Source organism: Mesocricetus auratus, unplaced genomic scaffold (assembly GCF_017639785.1).
Source record: "Mesocricetus auratus isolate SY011 unplaced genomic scaffold, BCM_Maur_2.0 Super-Scaffold_100024, whole genome shotgun sequence".
Classification (NCBI taxonomy): Eukaryota; Metazoa; Chordata; class Mammalia; order Rodentia; family Cricetidae; genus Mesocricetus; species Mesocricetus auratus.
Genome location: NW_024429205.1, coordinates 19,802,458 through 19,821,726, shown reverse-complemented (window position 1 = coordinate 19,821,726; position 19,269 = coordinate 19,802,458). Strand labels below are relative to the sequence as shown.

The 19,269-nt window shown below is 49.0% G+C and overlaps 1 protein-coding gene across 7 annotated transcripts in view; it reads left to right on the top strand.

The window, feature by feature from the left end:
* Positions 1-3,628: 3,628 nt before the first annotated feature.
* Otof (otoferlin) overlaps positions 3,629-19,269 on the top strand; it is a 94,456-nt gene continuing 78,815 nt past the window's right edge. For 4 of the 7 annotated variants that reach the window (XM_013116035.2, XM_021229221.2, XM_040730817.1 and 1 more), the window contains exon 1: positions 3,631-4,039. In XM_013116035.2, coding sequence (XP_012971489.1) covers positions 3,961-4,039 — 79 coding nt within the window. In that variant the 5' untranslated portion in view covers positions 3,631-3,960. Of the gene's footprint in view, positions 4,040-19,269 lie in introns of all 7 variants that reach the window. The other 3 variants (XM_021229223.2, XM_005073511.4, XM_013116036.3) reach the window with 2 other exon arrangements.

Here is a 19,269-nt window from a genome sequence, read left to right as displayed (position 1 = left end):
TTTACTGTGTGGCTCGCCCAAGTCTCCCTGACATCCAGCCTAGGTGTTCACATCTACCGCGCTCACATAAGGTGCGGAAGTGAAAAGGCTAGATTGCTCCTGAAGAGATCCTCACTGATCCAGTTTGGACCGCTACGACGCCCAGGGCTCCCTCCATCTTTGCAGCTTCAGGAAGTGCTCCATGAAGGGCCACACTTGGTGCATGGTTTCCCAGCCCTGTCTTTTCAGTCATTCATTTTTCATTACACTCTCCCCTCTCCCTTTGGACTTCCTTTCCCCACGCTCCTCAGGAGGCGGGGCTGCATTTGATGATTTGTTCCTGTAATCCCATCTTCAGAGGCTGAGGCAGGAGGATTGCTAGTCCGAGCGCGTAGCCTGGGTAACTTAGTGAGACACTGCCAAGAGCGGAGGAAGGGCAGAAGGAGGGAGGGAGGGAGTTTGAGTTTAGACTATCCCCCACAAGCTACTTTGAGCCTAGAATCTTATAGGAGATGGTCCCTGTCTGGAGTGAGTGGGTTGCCTAGGGGCCACCCTTGGAAAGCTGTGCCTTGGCCCCTAGTTCTGGCCACACTCTGTTTTCTAATCACTGAGATATGAACCGAGCTGTTCTTCCGTGTCTCCCCCCTACGCTAGATTGAAACTGTTGTCTAAAATAAAGTCTGGCTCTGTTGAGCGGTTTTAACCCATTATTTTGTCAGGGTGATACGGAAGTAAAAAATGAAATGTGTGGTTTAGATTTGACTCAACTACCACAGTTGGTTCTGCGCAGGAATCTTCAGGGTTGGGTTTCCCTCCAGCCATCAAAACCCTAGAGTCCACACTTTGCTGTACATAAGCCATCTCCCTCGATGAGATTTTTCCATAGGCAAACCTAGGTCCCATCAAGTAGTCAGCGTTAACCATCCCAAAGTCATCTCCTTTATGGGACTGGGAGAAGTGTCACCTGCACAGCTGGACTCTGCAAATGGCAGCTGGTGAAGACACAAACACTAGTGAACTCACAGGATGCCACTGTAATCAGGATGCTCCCAAGATTCCCTCTAACAGATGCCAACACGTCTGGGAAGGTGGGGAGCCACATGCTCGCAAACGGCACACGCACAAAATAAAACCCAGAACAACTGAAACCTGGTGTGCAAAGAAACCACGAGTGGGGGTGGTTGCCAAATCAGCGGAGGAAATGCCAGCGGGTTATAGCTACAGTCTCCCATGAGGGGGGGCATGAGATGCACTAAGGAAAACATGAGGCAACGTTGGTTTTGTTTTTCTGTTTTTCGATTTGCAGGCCAGGTTGGCCTCAAACTCACAGAGATCCGCCTGCCTCTGCCTCCCAAGTGCTGGGATTAAAGGAGTGCGCCATGACTGCCCAGCCAGTTGCTTTTGAAAGGCCCCTGTATCTCTGATGTGACTTCCCGATGACCCCAGCTCTACAAGGTGACACACTCACGTCCTCCCCATCCATGCTTCCCAGTTGGCCCAGCTCATGGACACATCATCCTCCCACGCTGCTCTGGGTCAACAAGTCCTCTGTTCTTTTCTGCATGGACTCTGACTCTGTATCTGGGGCAGCTTTTGGAATGGTCAGCTGATGGAGACATGATATGCTCGCTGGAATTGCTGTCATCTTGCAGAAGGGAAAACTGAGGTTTGGTGGTGGTTCCTAGAGCTGCTTTGTAAGATTTTCCCTCAGCACACACAGGGCTGCAAAGGGCTCTGTAATATTCACCCTTTACAATCAAATACAACCAGGGGACCCTCCTCAGGAAAGGGGGTCTGCTAAGTACCACTGAGCCTTACAAACGAAGGTGAATCTGTGTAATTTTAAAGGGACATTAAAGTTGGTCTTTAGAATTTGTAGATATGGGCTTGCATTCAATATATGCATTTTCTAAGAATTTTCTAACTCCGTGTAATTAAACATGTGTGGAAAAGGTGAGCAGAAATTGGGAGGAAGGAAGAGGAAATAAACTCACAGAAAAATAAGGTCAGGAGCAATAACAATTAGAAGACAGGAAAGGCTCTTGGGCGTCTCCACTGAGGGATGGAGGGGTACCTTTGCTTCCGCACTTCTCTCCTTAAACTTCCAAACCCTTTTATTATGTTTATCATCTAGCATCTGTGTGGAGAGGGCACAAGGTCTCTGTGCATGTGTATGGGGTGTGTGTGCTGCAGTTCACAACCAGAAGCCGGAAGACCATTTGATCCTCCCCCACCATGTGGGTCCCAGGGATCAAACTCAGGTCATCAGGTGAGGCAGCAGAGCCCTCACCTGCCGAGCCGCTCCGCCAGCCCAAAACCTGTAGACTTTTTGACAGGCCCCTGGGCGTCCAAGCCCCGTTCGTATTAATTAGATATCTGACTATTGCAGGATACCCTGTGACCTTCTCAGGTACAACGATCTCTCTGGGGTCAGCAGGGGAGATGCCAGGGCAGCAAGAGACACCAGCAGAAGGAGTCACACAAAGGGGGCCCCAAGTCCCTCTGAGTGCAGGTGTGAGTTTGTCCTCCCTTCACTGGAAACCACCCATCAGCTGACCCGCCTCCAGGTCTTTGTCCCCAGCCTGGGATGGGGAGTCCTGTGTCCTGAGTTCCACACACTGCCCTACACAGAAGCCACCCCTGTGGCCTCCCAGGAGGGTATCTCCAGTGATGATCCTCATTTTCAGGACCAGCTGCCTAAAATTCAAACACATGATCCCAGGGCAGAGTACAAACAGTGCAGGGCCAGATGGTCAGTACATTGGTACTTCTAGTGCTTGCATTCATAGGGACCTGCCCTTGGGTGCATCCTCTAAGTTGCCTTAGAAGCTGCTTTCTAGTATCTAGTGTGTGTGTGTGTGTGTGTGTGTGTGTGTGTGCCCAGACTCTAGATAAGTGTGGTGTGAGTGTGTCCAGACTCTACGTGAGTGTGTGTGTGTGGTCTCTCCAGACTCTAGGTGAGAGTGTGTGTGTCTAGACTATAGGTATGTGTGTGTGTGTGTAGCACATATGCATCTGTGTACATATGCATGTGCTTGTGTTTATGTATGGAAGCCTGAGGTCAACCTCCACTGTCTTCCTTAGCCACGCTTTACCTTATTTACCTAAATATAGGTCTCTTTACTGAAGCTGGAGCCTATCCATTCACATAAGGCTGGGTGACCACTGAACTCCAGGTGTTCTCCTGTCACCACCCTTCCCTCTCCCCAGACCTGGGTTAGGAGCCCATGCCACTGCCCCTGTCTCTAAGACAATGCTAGAGCCCAAACTCAGGTCCTCGTGTTCTTGTGGCAGATACTCTGCCAACTGAGCATCTCCCTTGCCCCTGGTGAGGCTTTCTAAGAGACACAGCACGATCTGTCCAGAGCTGCCAGGCCTGTCCTGTCCCTGTTCCTCAAGCCTGCCATGCATCCACAACAGTCATGATTAGCTAGACAGAACAGGGCTACCATGGATAACCCCCAAGACACCAATGCTTCAGTCCCAGCTCAGATCATGAAGTTCCCGGTCCCTCTGAGGAGAGGTGACCTGACCCCACACCCACCCCATCCTCGTGACTACTGCAGTCTGTTGGCTCTGAGTGGCATAGAGCTTCCATCCTCCAAGCGGCAGGAACTTCTATTCAAGGAGCTGAGAGAAGACACCTGAAGCTGGACAGAGCTTTATCTAGGGGCTGGTGCTGCTGAATAATGAATTCAGCATGCATTCCCGAGCTACTGGCTGGGTGTGCAACACACAAACACACACACACACACACACACTACACACATGCTGGGCTGACAACTCAGAGGGGCGGGGCTGCCAGGGCTGCACGGTTCTGCGGAGCTGAAGGAGCAGCTCGCTTTGGTTGCCTTGGTCTCTGTGGGCAGCATCGGAAGGAGGCGGCAGCAGCCAGAGAAGAGGGAGGTGTGTGAGCCGCACTCAACCAGCCAGCTTCTTCCTGCTGCTCTGCCTGGCACTACCCAGGCTCTTCCCACCAGCATGGCCCTGATCGTCCACCTCAAGACCGTCTCGGAGCTGCGAGGCAGAAGTGACCGGATCGCCAAAGTAACTTTCCGAGGTAGGGAAGCACCTGTCTCAGGGGGACACCAGTTCTGCAAACTGACTCAACCCATATTTCTGTGAGCCGACAGAGACGGGAGAGGGTTAGGAGGAGGGACGGCAGAGTTCTAGCAGGCATAGTGGCTGTAAGGCTTTCTAAGAGTGTCCACATGCCCCTGGCCTGGCTAGCTTTGAGGTTTCCTGGAATTGCCCCAGGCCAGCACACACTGCCCTGGCGGAGTGCAGATTCTTGGCTGGATGAGGCAGAAGTGAGGGATCCATCCCCAGGACCACACAGATGCAGGGCAAGGGCTCCATCACAACCTTCCTGGGACCCCTTTCTTCCCTCCACCTGCAGACTGTTTCTGCCTGCTGACTAGGAGTCTATGCCCGAAAAGACCAGAGTGGCTGGTAGAAACTAGCCCGTGGTACTCTGCCCTCCGGTGGGATGACAGTACTTTGGCCTTTCGCAGACCTTTGGCATCCTTAGGCAGGGGCATTACTCCAGCCTCTCCTCTGTGTCTCCACTGTGGACTCCTCCCAGACTCTTGCAGCTCACGGATTATGGCCTCCTGTGCACCAAATCTGGGGTCTAAAAATGTGAAGCTGAGCATGAGGCTGGCCCAGGTCTAAAGAGTTAATCTGGTGGGCCATGGGAAACAGCAGCAGGCATGGCAAGTGTATGATGCAGACAGGTTGGGGACGAGAGTGCCATGACCAAGGCTGGGAGCTAGCAGTTGGGGAGGGCTTCCAGGAGGAGGCACTGCTCAAGGGCTGAGGGACGAGCAGAGGCAGCAGGCAAAGGGAATGAGAGGTAAAGGGGATAGTACGCCCCAAGACCGGGAGCAGAGCTGGAGAAGGACCAGACAGAGGCTCCGTGAGCCAGGGAGCTGAAGCTGGGCTTCATCTCAGGTATCTGGCAGCCCCCCCCCCAGGAGCCACGTGGAGAAGGACAGGGCCAGGCTTTCCCCACTAGCGTGGCCCTGATGGTGCCAAGCCACCTCTGCAAAATACAGTTCAACCTGCCTAGCCACAGTAAAAGCCTCCGGTCCAGGGGTGTCTCTGCAGCCTTTGGCCAAAGCCAATGTGCTCTCCAGGGTGGCATCTTCTCCCCCCGGGGGGGTCAAAGGGAGGAACTATGGCTCAGGATGCCGCCACCTCTACAGGTCTGCCAGGAAGGAGATGTGAGACATGGCGAGTCACTAGACGTGCCAGGAGGAGCTTCCAGACTCCTCCATCACCCACACAGGCCATGGGCTCTCCACCTGCAGCCTGCTGGTCACAGGCACCAGTTCCAGCTTTGTCTGCTGGCAGCAGGCAGGCAGAAGGGACCAGAGAGTGGGCTGGGCCACCTACTGCTTTGCAGGCCACCCTAGTGGCTGAGCTCTCCATGTGTCACCTGCTGGCTTATGCTGACTTTAGAAAAACAAATATATCCTTTAGTCTATGGGACCTGGCCTGTGCGCCACACAGAGTCCTGTGCTTGGCTTCTTAGTCCTAGGTGGCTTGGTGGCTACAGTTGTGACAGGCCAGTCTCCTTCGTGGAAAAAAAACAGGGTCTAGTGAGATGGTCAGGGGATAGGGACAGTGGTCCAATTGTGAGGTCTTCATCCTGTCTACTCAACTTTGTAATCTCTTACCTCTTCTGGGGCCCAAGGACTGGGCTTCCTGTCCATCAGAGACTTGTTGTTTTTTGTCCAGGGGACAGTGTTAGGGACCTGAACCCAGGGCTTCCTACATGCAACATATGCTCTCAACTGCTGAACCACACACCACCCTGTTTCCTATGAACTCGCTCTATAGCCCAGGCAGGCCTTGAACGTACACTTTGCTGCCTCAGCCGCCCCACCAGGCCTAGCTTCCACCTCTCCCTTTGAGCTGCAAGGTCAAACACCCCCAGGAATGAGGCTGCTTGTAGCCCAGGCCTCCCCATTTGCAGGCAGTCAGAGGTAGAGTTCCTGCAGCAAGGGGTGAGGGGTGGGTGGTAGGACCCTGGAAGAATACAGTCAGAGCTCAAGACAGTCGTGAGGTGCACAGCAGGTGGCAGCTACGGGCACCCAGAACACCAGCCTACACTGAGGGACTAGACCAGCCCATCCTCTCCTGACATTCAATGTCCAGGCACACTGTGTGTGAGTAGCCGCAGGGGCTTACTGACCCCCAACCTCCACAAACCTCTCAGATAAAGCGGGTGGCAGAAGGGAAGAGGGGCCAGCATGGGGCCTAAGGGTAAGGAGAGAAAGGCCCTGCCCTGAGGAGTGGCAGGGAAACAGGGGGGTATGGACTTCACCCTGCCTCTCCCACCATGGCTGCCCTGGGCCTCCCAGTAGCAAATAGGACACAGCAGCCCAGGCTGGGCTAAGAGGCCTCCAGCCTGCAGGAGCCATCTCCAGAGTAGGTCGGCCGGACGATGCTTGTCGGCTTCCTGTTTCTCTGCTCTTACTTCAGCTCGAGTAATCTCCAGAGCTATGGAAGGTAGGGTGGGAACTGTCTGTCTGTCTACTTTCTGCCTTGTGCTCAGCCCCTTCAATCCCCTGCCCCCCACTGCCAAGATCCCCATGGTAGGCCACCATCTCTAATCTACAGAGCCTTCTTGCCAAAACACAAGGTTGAGAATTTTCCCGACTTGCACATGCTCACCTGGACTGCTTGCTGGTATCGAGATTCCCACGGGGGTTCATCTTTACACCCCTCTCCACACCCCCAACTCCATCCTACTACATTGAATGCCCAGCTGGTCCCCAAAATGCCAAGGGCTTCACGCCTTCCTGCATGAGACTGCAACTTCTTTATTGTAGAATGACCCCCCATACCTTCCATCTTACAAATGTCCATCTCATACATACTTCAAGGCCAGGTTAACATGTCTCCTCTTCCAAGAAGTCCTCCCCTCCCTTCCACACCCTGTACACCCTCCTGTAGCTCTGCCACAGTTCTGTGGGCACAGGTCACACTCTGTGAGCTGTCCTGGGGACCCTCGAGTCTCCCCTGAATTATTAACATCCACCATAAGAAATGACTTCTTTCCTTGAAGACGTCACTAGTTTGTTTTTTGTGTGTTGCTGTTCTGAGACAGGCTGGCCTTGAACTCACTATCTGAACAGGACAGAATTGCACACATGCAGCACCACGTACCACACTTTTCACTGTTTAGTGGGTTTAAACTATTCACGGTGGCCCTGTCAGTGCCTGACTCTGCTGGGCTCTGAATGTCACCAGCATTTTATGCTACAGGGAACACCAGACTGAAAAGGAGTCTCGTGACCCAAGACCCCTGGCTCCCCTTCCTTCCATCGGCCTCTAGCTCAGAGAACACTCAGGGTTCCAGAGGAAGGCTGACTTCATCCTCCAGCAAATGTTGGGGGTGATCCAGCCCAGGAACCATGTCACTCAGATCCGCAGCAGTCAAGGAGTACTTCCTGTAAGGGGAGGCAAGGTTGGGTGGGAAAAGCAGCTCCTAGCTGGGTCTTGCATTGCATTTCTGTAAGAGCTGAGGATGGGCTGTTGGAGGCAAAGCCACTCTATATGGAGGGCTCGCTGCACCAGACAGCGGAGTGGACTCCCGGCCAGAACAAGAACTGGGAAGCCAGCCCTGTGACTAGAGGCAGGGGAACGGAGGAGGTGACTGTGCCCTGAGAACAAGATTGCCCCTCCACTCCCCCTCCACTTGTTTCTGGAAAATTCTCTGCCATTCCCAGTAAGGGAGGCAGACTATCCCATCCTCAGTATTTCCCCTGGATGGCTAGGCCATTCAGACACCTGTCCTCTTTCTGTGGGCAGCAGACAGAGGGGCTCCCCAGGGACAGCAGCTGAAGCCCAAGGCAGGTATGGGCACAAATCTGCACCTTGATATGGACACAGAATTGTGCCCACAGCACCCTGCCACTTTCCCAATGCACAAGGACTCCTTCCCCATAACGGAGGGGGGCTCCTCATTGTCAGGGTAGTGAGAGTTCCTCCCCTCTTTCTCTCCCTCCTCCTCCTCCCCTCTTCTTTCTCTTCCCCTGGGCAAGCCCAAGCAGACACAGCCCCATCAGGGGGCAGACACTGCACCCAGCACATTCCCTCAGCCTTCCTGCTTTGACAGGAGAAGGTATTTTCGTGCTATGAAAATGACTGTAAAATTGCCCTCTGCTGCAGAAGCGCTCAGTGGAAGCTGCTGGAAATGTGGGGAGAGAGGAGACTTGCAAATGATACCCCAGAGTGTGAAGGCTTGCTTATCAAGTCCATCTTTACTGTCTACAAAAAAAGCTACCTTTCTCCCGCCTATACCCATTCCTGGGCCAGAAAAGAAGGCATAATAAAAGCTTCAAATATGAAAAGGAGGGAGAATAATTCCAGCCAGTTTCAACACCCTTAGCTCATGGCCAATCTTGTTCATGATTTCCCCCTTGTAATTCCCTCGTGCCAATTATGCTGAAAAGCACATGTGCTATTTCATCTAGAAATATTCAAGTCATAGCTATGAGAGAGGAGGATTTAAAAAAAACCCACATATTTTACGGTTCCTTAAAAATGAACAGTTTGTAGTACTGCCAAGTACTCGGCCCATGTCCGTTTCCTTTGTCTCCTCGATGTTGTAAATTGTTTTCCAGCTCACTAAAAGCTTCATTTTAATGTGTCTTGTAAATCAAGTAGTTAATCATTCATTCACCCCTTCTTTCATTCATCCACAAATGGTATTTGGGAACCATCCATGTGCCGACACTGCTCTAGGCCCTGACAGGGCAGCAAGGAAGGGCAGCCCTGGCACCACCGCTGTGAGTGGACAGAGGATTGCAGAAGGGAGACACAGGGGCTAGGGCGGTGCATGGCCAGGGAAGGGTGCGGAACCTAGAGACCAGCAGCCCTGGCAAGGTAGGAGAGAGGCAAGAGGTGGGACAAACCAGCCTCTCTGTAGCCAATGAGAGACTCCAAAGTGGGTGGAGTCTGGGAGGGGTTTCAGTGCGGGGAGGGACTCCAGTGGCAGGGAGGGATTCTAGGGTGGGGTGGGGCATTCAGAGGAGGGGCAGCTCAGAGATGGAGCAATCGAGGGGGTAAGAAAAGATGCCTCCGGACAGAGGGCAGGTGTGGCTGGTGGACCCAGGGATTTGGATTTGGAGAAGCAGGGATCATTGGGCTCAGATAAGTCTTCCTATTTGATCTTTCCTTGGCTCTCTGTTGACCTGCCAGAATCCTGCTGTGGAATCCTGGCTGGGGATGGAGAAATAATGGGAGGTAAAATGATACTTGAAACAGATTTGCTAATATGAGTGGTCCTCCTCTGTTCTTTTGCCTAATCCTGGCAGTCACAGAAACATCAGGCCCAAACTCCTGGAGCTGTCAGCATCCATGCGGGCATCCCCAGGGCTAGAGTCCTGGCAGCTGGTCAGTGGCCAACAGGGGTCACTGTGTAGCTCGAGTGCAGGTAATGACCCCACCCCAAGAGAATATGATGCTTCCCCAATCCTTTAACTGTTTTCGGGGTGTCCCTACACTCCATTTGTCAAGAAGATACTCCGCTACCTACTACAGAGAGAAAGACAGATTCCCCTGAGGATGGTCCATTCTCAGCTCAGCCTCAGTTAAATGTTCAGTCACCCATCTCGGGAAGTAGCAACCATCACTATAGCAAGGAGGTGCACCATCCCACACTACAAGAGGGAAGACAGCTTTATTGCCCTCATGGGCATGAGGTTCTCACATGGATCTGTGTTTCGCAGTTCCAGAAAGTTCTCCTAAGACAAAATACCCTGTGATATTCTCAACCCATTAACTGCTTCCTGCCCGGACAGAGTCACCTCCCAGGGGCTTTAATTTTATTGATATTCTTAGTTTTCAGTCATTTACTTTTTATTAATTTTAGTTATCACTATTTTTTGTGTGTAAATCTGTGTACCATGTGTGTACATGGTACCCATCAAGGCCACAACAGTAGAGATACAGATGATTGTGAGCCTCCATGTGAGTATTGGGAATTGAACTCAGATCCTCTGGAAGAGCAGCAACTGGTGATTTTAACTACTCCAGCCCCTGCTTCTTTTTTTTAATCTGAAAGTTTAGGATAAAATCAGCATTGTGTTTGAAACAATAACTTCATTGCATTTGAGAATGTAAAAGTGGTGGACTCCCATCATGCCTCATTATATTCCCAGCATCTGCACAGAATGAGCTCTCTACACAGCTTGTGGTCCCTAGGGTCAAAGGCTCCTCCATCTGTCTCTGGATTGGGAGAACCAGCATCTGCTGGCCCTGTCCTGGGCTCTAAGCCAACACCTCCTCCTCCTCTGCCTCCATGATCCTGTCTGCAAAGTGGGAACCGGTGATGCCAGCCCCTGGGAGGATGGAGCTGAGTTAGAGAAATAGGGCTCAGTAAATTCACATACGGCTTAAGATCCCTGCCTCTCAGGTGAACCTTGTTGGGGGTCTGACTTTCTGGGTGTTAGCAGGTGAGGAAGGGGACAGGAATGGGTGATAAAATGATACCTGAGTAAGAGTAAAAGGAATAGTGACAGAGGGGGCCTTTGCTTAGTGGAGCGCTGGAGACCCAGGGAGTCTCCGGTCCCCTGGGCCTGTCTCTGTGAGCAGCTGCTTTTCAGAGAGGACATTATTTAAGGAGCTTGAGGAGGATGCTTCTGGGGGAGGGAACTTATTTTGAGTTGAGTTTCTTTGTCGTACCGTGCCATCACCTGTCAATAAGAAAGTGACGAACACGCCGTATGGGAAAATGATGGGTTGTTTCCAAAGAGAACTGCCAACAAGCAGACAAGAAAATCATTAGGGAGCGAAGGTCTGACGGACCCCTCCCCTGACGTCACTCTCGGCAGTGTTTTCTGAGACAGTGCGTCTCTGGGCTAAAGAATGCGTGTTTGTCTGAAGTATCTGTGGCGTGTTCATTGTGACAGGCAGTGTGCCGGGGAACTCAGGGTCACTACACCTCAAGAGACTGACTTCAAGGCCTGCGAGACCGCTCAGCAAGCTTGGCAACCTGGGTTCGATCCACAGAACCCACACGGAGGCGGAAGGAGGGAACCAACTCCATAATGTTGTCCTGTGACCTCCACATGTGGGTCATGGCATGTGTGACCACATACGCATACATTCTCACTAATGATTAAGGAAAAAAAAATAGAAAGACTGACATCCTGTAGACTCACAGGGGAGTCCAACCTTTTGACAGTGGGAGATGGTCATCTACAAATGCCTTGGGCTGTATCCATAACTACCGTGGAACACAGATAGCCCACAGGTCTCGGGTTAGACTCCACACAGAGTATACTCTTTGGTCATAATGAAATTAGTTAGATATCCTATTGCTATTGATTTTATTTTGAAGCCCCAGTTATTTGAGAATGGAATAGTGGCCTTCTTTCTAACCTGTGGGCAAGGAAGAGCACAAATGAGAAGTTAGGAGACATTGGTGGGTGGGACTGTAACTTGGGAGGAGCGCTTGCCTGGCATGCGGGTGGCTCTCTGCCTCCGCCCCACAGAGCTAGAGGCAGAGAGAAGTGATGAAGAAGTGACTGAGAGAATGCTACACAAGTGAGGACTGGAGTGCAGCACCCACAGAAAAGCCAGGCAGCCACGAGGAAGTTACCTGCCATCTCAGCACTCAGAAAGCAGACACAGGGAATCCCCAGGGGAAGGTAGCAGGGTAGCCAAATGGGAATCAGTCAGCTCAGGTTCAGAAATGGAGCCTGAATCCTTAAAGTGGAGAGTAACTGAGGAGGTCGCCGACCTCTGACCTCTGACCTGGTGTGTGTGTGTGTGTGTGTGTGTGCACGCGCGTGTGCAAGCGCACACGTGTGTGTCCGATGGCTCTCATAAGCACAGATATAAAATCTGTTAACAAAACATTAGTCAACAGAACAGTAATACAGAAGGACAGTGCATCGTGACAAATTAATTTTATCCTAGGAAAGCTAAGCTCTCTTTAAAACTATAAAATCAAAGCATTTCACCATGGTAAGTAGAATAACTAAGAAAAGCTGCCATGGTTCTATCCACCATTGCATGAAATCATGTGACAAAATTCAATGCCCACTCACGACAAGAACTCTCGGCAAAACAGGAACAGAGAATCTTCTTCAATCAGATAAAGGACCGCCCCAAGACTACCCAGCTAACACCACACTTACTCCATAAGCCCTGAACATTAAGGTCCCAGGCAAGGTGACGAGGTCATCCTTCACCATCCGTTCATTGCTAAGTGGTGATCTAGCCAGTGCAATAAGACAAGAAAAAAAATTCACATAGGTTGGGAAGGAAGATGTGAAATTGCCTTGTTGCACAGGAAATCTTACTGGCTTGTGTGGAAAATCCCAAGGAACACATGTGAAAACTACCACAATGAGTAGAAACTAGCAACCTTTCAGGGTATAGGATTGAGCACAAAGTGTTTCTATAGAAACAGCCAGCTGAAATGAAGAAATTAAAAAGCAACTTCATTTGCAATTGCATAAAATATAAAATTTTCACAAGTTTAATCAAAGACCTTGACATGAAAAATAAAACACAGAGAAATGAAAGAACACCAAATACAGAAAAAAAATATGTCTGTGGGAGGAAAGCTCGTAATGGCAAAGGCACCAGAGTTCTTTGTAAGTTGCTATATAGAGTGAGCAAAGTCCCAGCAAAAGCTACAACAGGCTGTTTTGTAGACGCTGGAAACTATTTTAAAAATGTGTGGGCATGTAGAGGATCTAGAATAGCCAAAACAACCTTGAAAACAGAATTTTGGAGTCTCATTATTTGAGTAAAAGCCAATAAGGTTATAGGACCAAGTCGGTGGCACCAGCCTAAGATAACAGACAATGGGGTAGAATACAGTGTCTGCAAGTGGATCTCAATCAATTGATTTGAATTCAGGGCATTAGGTACCTCAAAGACCTAGATCCCTACATATTGGTAAAAATAAACTTCAAGCTTCTACATCATTTCACCCACAAAGATGAATTTAAGATGGGTCACTAAAGCTAAATATTAAAAGGTACTAAAGATCTGGGTGTGGTGGTGCACACCTTAATCCCAGCACTCAGAGGAAAGAGGCAGGTGAATCTCTTGAGTTCAAGGCCAGCCTGGTCTATAGAGTGAGTTCTAACACAGCAAGGCTACCTGGGGAGACACTGTTTCAAAAAGAGAGGGTGTAGGTCAAGTGGAGGGATGGCTCCAAAGGCGAGTGCTTGTTGTGGAAACATGGAGACCAGAGTTCAGATCCCCACACCCGTGTGACAAGATGAGCGTGATCTCACAAGCACCTGTAAACCCAGGACAGGGCGGAACAGAAAACAGGAAAATTGTTTGAGCTTGCTGGCTGTCAATCTAGAGAAAAATGAACAAAAAGACTCTAGGTTCATTGAGAGACCCTGCTTCAAAGGAGTAACATGGTGATAGAGGGGCACTCTGCTCTCCTCTGGCCTTGGCATGCACACAGGCATGTGCATACACCACACACACACACACACACACACACACACACACACACAAATTGAAAATAAAGCTAAACAAAACAAAAACTTCTAGAAGAGATTTTAAATGTGTTTGCTATATTTTGAGTTACACAAAAATTTCTTAAAAGGAAATACAAAAACCCCACATTGTAAAATACAAACTTCTGAAAAATAATGAATCAAATTTGCTTTTTTTCAAGATAGGGTTTCTCTGTGTGGCCCTGGCTGTCCTGGAACTCATTCTATAGACCAGGCTGCCCCCCACCGAGCTTAAAGGAGTGTGCTACCACCACTAGACATGAATTAGATTTCCTAATAATTAAAAGTTCCTACTTATTACAAAATATATTTAAGAATATGAGACAGCAAGGCACACACAAGATGAAAATATTCACATTGACTCAAATCAATAAAAGACAAGTGAGCAAACTTTCTAAAGCAACCAAAGACTTGAGCAAATGTCTTATAGAATAAGGCCAAAAACCATAAATGTGACCAGCATCATTAACAATATGAACATCAAAGTTACAAGAGATACCATCACACAGGCACTACAATAACTAGAAAAGCAAAAGTCTCAGTCAGTAGATATTTATGGAATGTGAAACAGCTGCATGTTTTTTACATTGCTGATTAGTTTGTGAAATAGAGCCATCACTGTGGAAAACTCCTTGGCAGTTTCCAGTAACCTTACAAAGATATCTATCCATTGTGCCTACAACTCTGCTCTCACAAATCTCCACAAGAGAAATTACATGTCTACCACAAGTTTTTTAAAAAGTCACAGCAGATTTATTCATATTAACCGTCCCAGTTTGCTTTCTATCGCTGTGATAAAAAAACAAAACAAAACAAAAACCCTGGCCAGCAGCAGCATGCAGAGGGAAGGGCTTGTGTAGTTTACAGACTGCAGTCCATCACTAAGGAAGCCAAGGCAGGAACCTGCAGGAGGAAGCAGCTGAAGCAGATGCCACGGAGGACCGCCACTTACTGGCTTGCTCTTCATGGCTTGTTCAGCCTGCTTTCTGTTATACATCAGGGCCACCTGTCCCAGGGGTGACACCGTCCGCAGTGGGCAGCTGTACTAGGCTTTTTCTTTTGGGCCACCACCCAGCTCCCAAATCACGACACAGAGACTTACTATTAGTGTTGAATGCTCAGCCTAAACTTGGTTCTTTTCTTGCTAGGCTCTTATAACTTAACCTGTTTCTCTTCATCTACATTTTGCCTGGAGGCTTCTTACCTTTTTCTCTTTCTTCATATCTTACTTTCCTGCTGTCTCTGGCTGGCTGGCTGGCGGCTGCCTGCTTCTTGCTCCAGGCAAGTCCCTCATTCTCTTCTCTTGTTCTCTTGTTGAGCCTAGAGTCACCCTTCTATTTATTCTCTCTCCCTGCTAGTCCCGCCTAACCTTTCTCCTGCCTAGCTATTGGCTGGTCAGCTCTTCATTAGACCAATCAGATGCCTTAGGCAGGCAAGGTGTAACGCATCTTTACATAATTAAACAAATGCAGCACAAACAAATGTAACACATCTTTACACAGTTAGAGTAATATTCTGCAGCATAAACAAATGTAGCACAACTTTGCCCAGTTAAACTAATATTCCACAATAGGCAGGACTCTCGTGTAATGGTTGTTCATCAAGAATATGCTGCCCTACAGACATATTCCCAAAGACAAATTTGATGAAGGTAATTCTTCAACTGAGGTTCCCTTTTCCCATGTCACTTAAGTTGACAAAACAAACATGTCTAGCAAGAATGTCTAGCAAAATAAGACACTATCAGAGGTAACCTAAAGGTCTATGACCAGAAAAACCCGAACACGTTGAGTTATATCCATACAACGGCAATTGCTCGACAGTGAAAATGAATAGATACGCCCACCACATGGATGAGATCTATAAGTGAGGATTGACAATAATAAGGGAAAATGTATCTATAATGAACTTGTGATTTACTCTGGTCAGAATTTCCTAAGTAATACACTATAACTACTTATATTTACATTTATAAGCATTTACATTAGTGGGTATTATATGTAGTCTATCAATGGTTTGAAGTATATCAAAAGATGTGTGTGGAATAAATGCAAACACCACAAAATTTTATTTAAGGGACCCTAGCACCCCCAGGTTTAGATATCCATAGGGAATTGGTCCAGGCCCCTCAGACACTGAGAACAGCTATACTGATGTGTTCGACAATATGAATATCGGATCAGAAAAAAATTGACTAAGAGAAACTAGACACACAAAAAGCAATCTGGGGGGCTGGAGGAATAGCTCAGTTGGGTAAAGTGTTTGCTCTGTAAGCACAAGGGCCTGGGTCCAATTCCTAGAACTCACCAGGACTGTACTTATATTATTCTAGTGCTGGGGAGACAAAGACTCTTAGGCCAGTTAGCGGACCCGACTTATCACTTTCCAATAAGAGACCTTGTCTCAAAGAGACAGTGAATGACACTTAAGGAACAACTCCCAAGGATGCCTTCTGGCTTCTACATGTACACACGCATGCATGCACCTGCACATGCATGAACATGTAAGCACGTGAATAAATATAACACATCTTTGCTTAGTTGAAATAATATTCCACAACAAAGGTGGGAAAAACTGGGGCAGGAGAGACGGCTCAGTGGTTGAGAGCAGAACACTTGGGTTTGGTTCCTAGCACCCGCACGGTGGTTCACACCCATCTCTAACTCCAGTTCCACGGGCTATGGTGTTATCCTTTGACCCCCACGAGCATCAGGCATGTGTGCGGTACACATACATGCTGGCCAAACACTCACACATAAAATGAAATAAAGTAAACTTAGAAAGACAAAGACAACCTGGGATAGAAACTGGAGCAGTGGCTAGCTGCTGACAGTGGCGGGTAGACATGAACTGAGGCATACTTGAAGAACTGAAAATGTTCTATATCTTCACTGTGTGGTAATTAGACAAGTGCGTGCATTTATTAAGAGTCATTAAAATATACCCTTAAGATCTGTGAATGTAAATTCTATCTGGTTAAAAAAAAGAGTCGTAATCACACTTAAAATACCGAAAACTTGAATAATATTACAGGTGAGTGGAAAATTGTTTCTAATTATACGCTGCTAAAATTACACTATAAATGTGATTCATAGTAGAGGAGACAGCTTTTATATTTAACATGTAATTTAAAAGCCTAAAACAAAGACAGGACTGTTCTGTGGAATGGTGGCTGCATTCTGCATAGTAATAAAATGTGTGTGCACATGCTGTTCTAAACACCCCCTCCTCCCATTTCATGGATGAGGAGACGAAGTCAAACAGAAGCAATTTTGTGTGTGTGTGGGGGGTACAAGCTAGCAAGTGGTAGAGCCAGGCCAAGAGCCACAACACCTACCAAACTCAGGGCCAGGGAGATAGCGCTGCAGGCAAGGGTACTTCTGCTGCAAGCCTGGAGATGTGATCTGGGGTCCCAGAACTCTGGGAGGAGAGAACTGACTCCACAAGGTGTCTACTGACCTCCACATGTACTCACGGGGCGCACCCCCACATTCACCATGCTCTCACACATGGTGATCGTAAATAAACAATTTGAACTAGCTACACAATGGCCCTGTGCTCATGGAGACTTGACTTGGTGCTCAGACTTGCTTCAATCCAACCTGTAACTGTCCAAGACACCAAACTGATCCAGCATGATTATCCCCAGATGACAGGCGATGCTTCTGAGACCCCATGGCTAGGACCACCAGCTCCAGGGCTCTAAGCCTTGAGTGGCAGCCCCAGACCCTGGCCTGCGGAAGTCGGGCCTCTCCCTTGCATTCACAGCAGTTGTGTCCTGCTCCCTGGTGCTTGTGGGGGCAGCCGGCCTTCCGCAGCCGACCTTCTGAGGAAGCAGGCTGGCATGAAGCAGGGAGTCTGAGGACACAGTGAGGCCTGCTCAGAGAACTCCCATGGGGTGACAGAGGAAGTACATGGCATCAGGAGACCAGAGGGGGCCTGGAGGAATTCTGCTAGGCCTGTCTCAGGAAATACCCCATGATTTACTGGCTTTAAGTAAGACAAGGAAAGAATCATGGCACGATTGGGTGGCAAAGAGTGTCGTGCTCTGTCCCTCAGTTTGCAGGGAGCAACAGTAGCTGGAGAGCTAGATCCCAGCAAAACCAGGTTGTGACTGGAATTCATCTTGGTTCTGTCTTGCATTGTAGGTAGTTACCAACCCACCCAGGACTCTCAGCAACAAAGCTCCTTTCCTGGTGTTTTTGTTTTTCTTAATACAAGGTTGTATGTATTCCAGGCTGGCCTCAAACTCTATGTAACTATGTAACCCAGGCTGGCCTTAAACTCTCTATGCAACTGTGCCAGTTGGTTCTTGCCAATTGGATACAAACTAGAGTCACTCGGAAAGGGGACCCTCGACTGAGGAATACTGCCATCCGATTGGCCTGTGGACACTTCCATGGGCATTTTCTTGATTAATGATTGACGTGGGAAGGCTCAGCCCACTGTGGATGCTGCCACTCTGGGCAGGTAGTTCTAGGGTATGTAAGGAAGCAAGCGTCACAAGCCATGAAGAGCAAACCAGTGAATAGTGTTCCTCTGTGGCCCTTGCTACAGTTTCTGACTCAAAGTCCTGCCTTGGCTTCCCTCAGTGCAATCTGTAAACCAAACAAAACCCTTCCTCCCCATGTTACTTTTGGTCAATTTCTTTTTCACAACAACAGAGAACCCAACTAGAACAGTAGCTAAGGGTGACTTTGGACCCCTCATCCTCCTCTGGACCCCACTTAGGTCTCTGTCAATGGCTACTTTCTCAGGACACATCTTCCATTTCTCCCATCACCATCAGGACCCCTTTCTCAGCTCATAGAGTCTTTGAACATTTGCATACATTCTCTCCTGGAATTCCAAGCTCACTGCACAAGCCCTCTGGAGATCTGGAGGCTGTTATTCTCCTGATGTCTGCATTCATGCCTGGGTAACTCCTGGCCTGACCCACTAGGCAAAGACTCATTTCTTCCTCGTCTACGCTCTCACTTCATGCCAACAGCCTAATTCCATCTTATATAAAAGCCTCTCTGCGGCTGACACATCTCTCCCTGTGGCCTGTAATAAGCTCTTCAAGGCGGCATCTAGATTCTAATTATCTCAGTTCAACGTCCCTCCATGAGGGCTGAGTGGTAGGGCTGACACAGGCCGGCCAAGGGAAGACCCCTTGCTGCCTGTGGCAGTGAAGGAATTTTTGTGCCAAGCAGCCCGCCGTGCCTGCCTCCTCTCAGAGGTCTGTGTCTCTAGCAGGGTCACCTGGAAAAGAGAACTTGGCCTGTGCAGGTGGCACATTCTGTGCTATGTAATAATATCCCAAGAGAAGCTAGGACGTCAGTCACCCTGCACATAATTCAAGCGCACGGCTCACCTGCATATAGCAAGCTAGCTGCAGAGTGGGCATTTTAATGGCAAATGACATAAAGGTTCATTCTATTAAGATCCTGAGACCCCCCCCCCGAGTCGTGATGGGAATATCAGATGGTGGGGTTGGTACTCACAGCACTCTGAGCTCAGCTCTGCACTGACTGGCTGGGGAGGGGTTCTTTTCAAACGGAACAGAGCTCAGCCATCAGAGGGAGGGTGCTGTTCGATTTTCTATCTAACCTCCTTCTCACCCGACCCCTCTCCACACAAGGAGGAGGTGATTTTCTTTCAAGCTTTATCCTCAATCGTCCCTGTGGCGAGACAGGGGTTGGGTATTAGGATTCTTAATGGTTTTGTCCGAGGCCATCTGAAATGAAGCTGAAATGTCAGTATCTCAGGCGAGCGGTGGATGAAGTGCTTGGTAACTGGA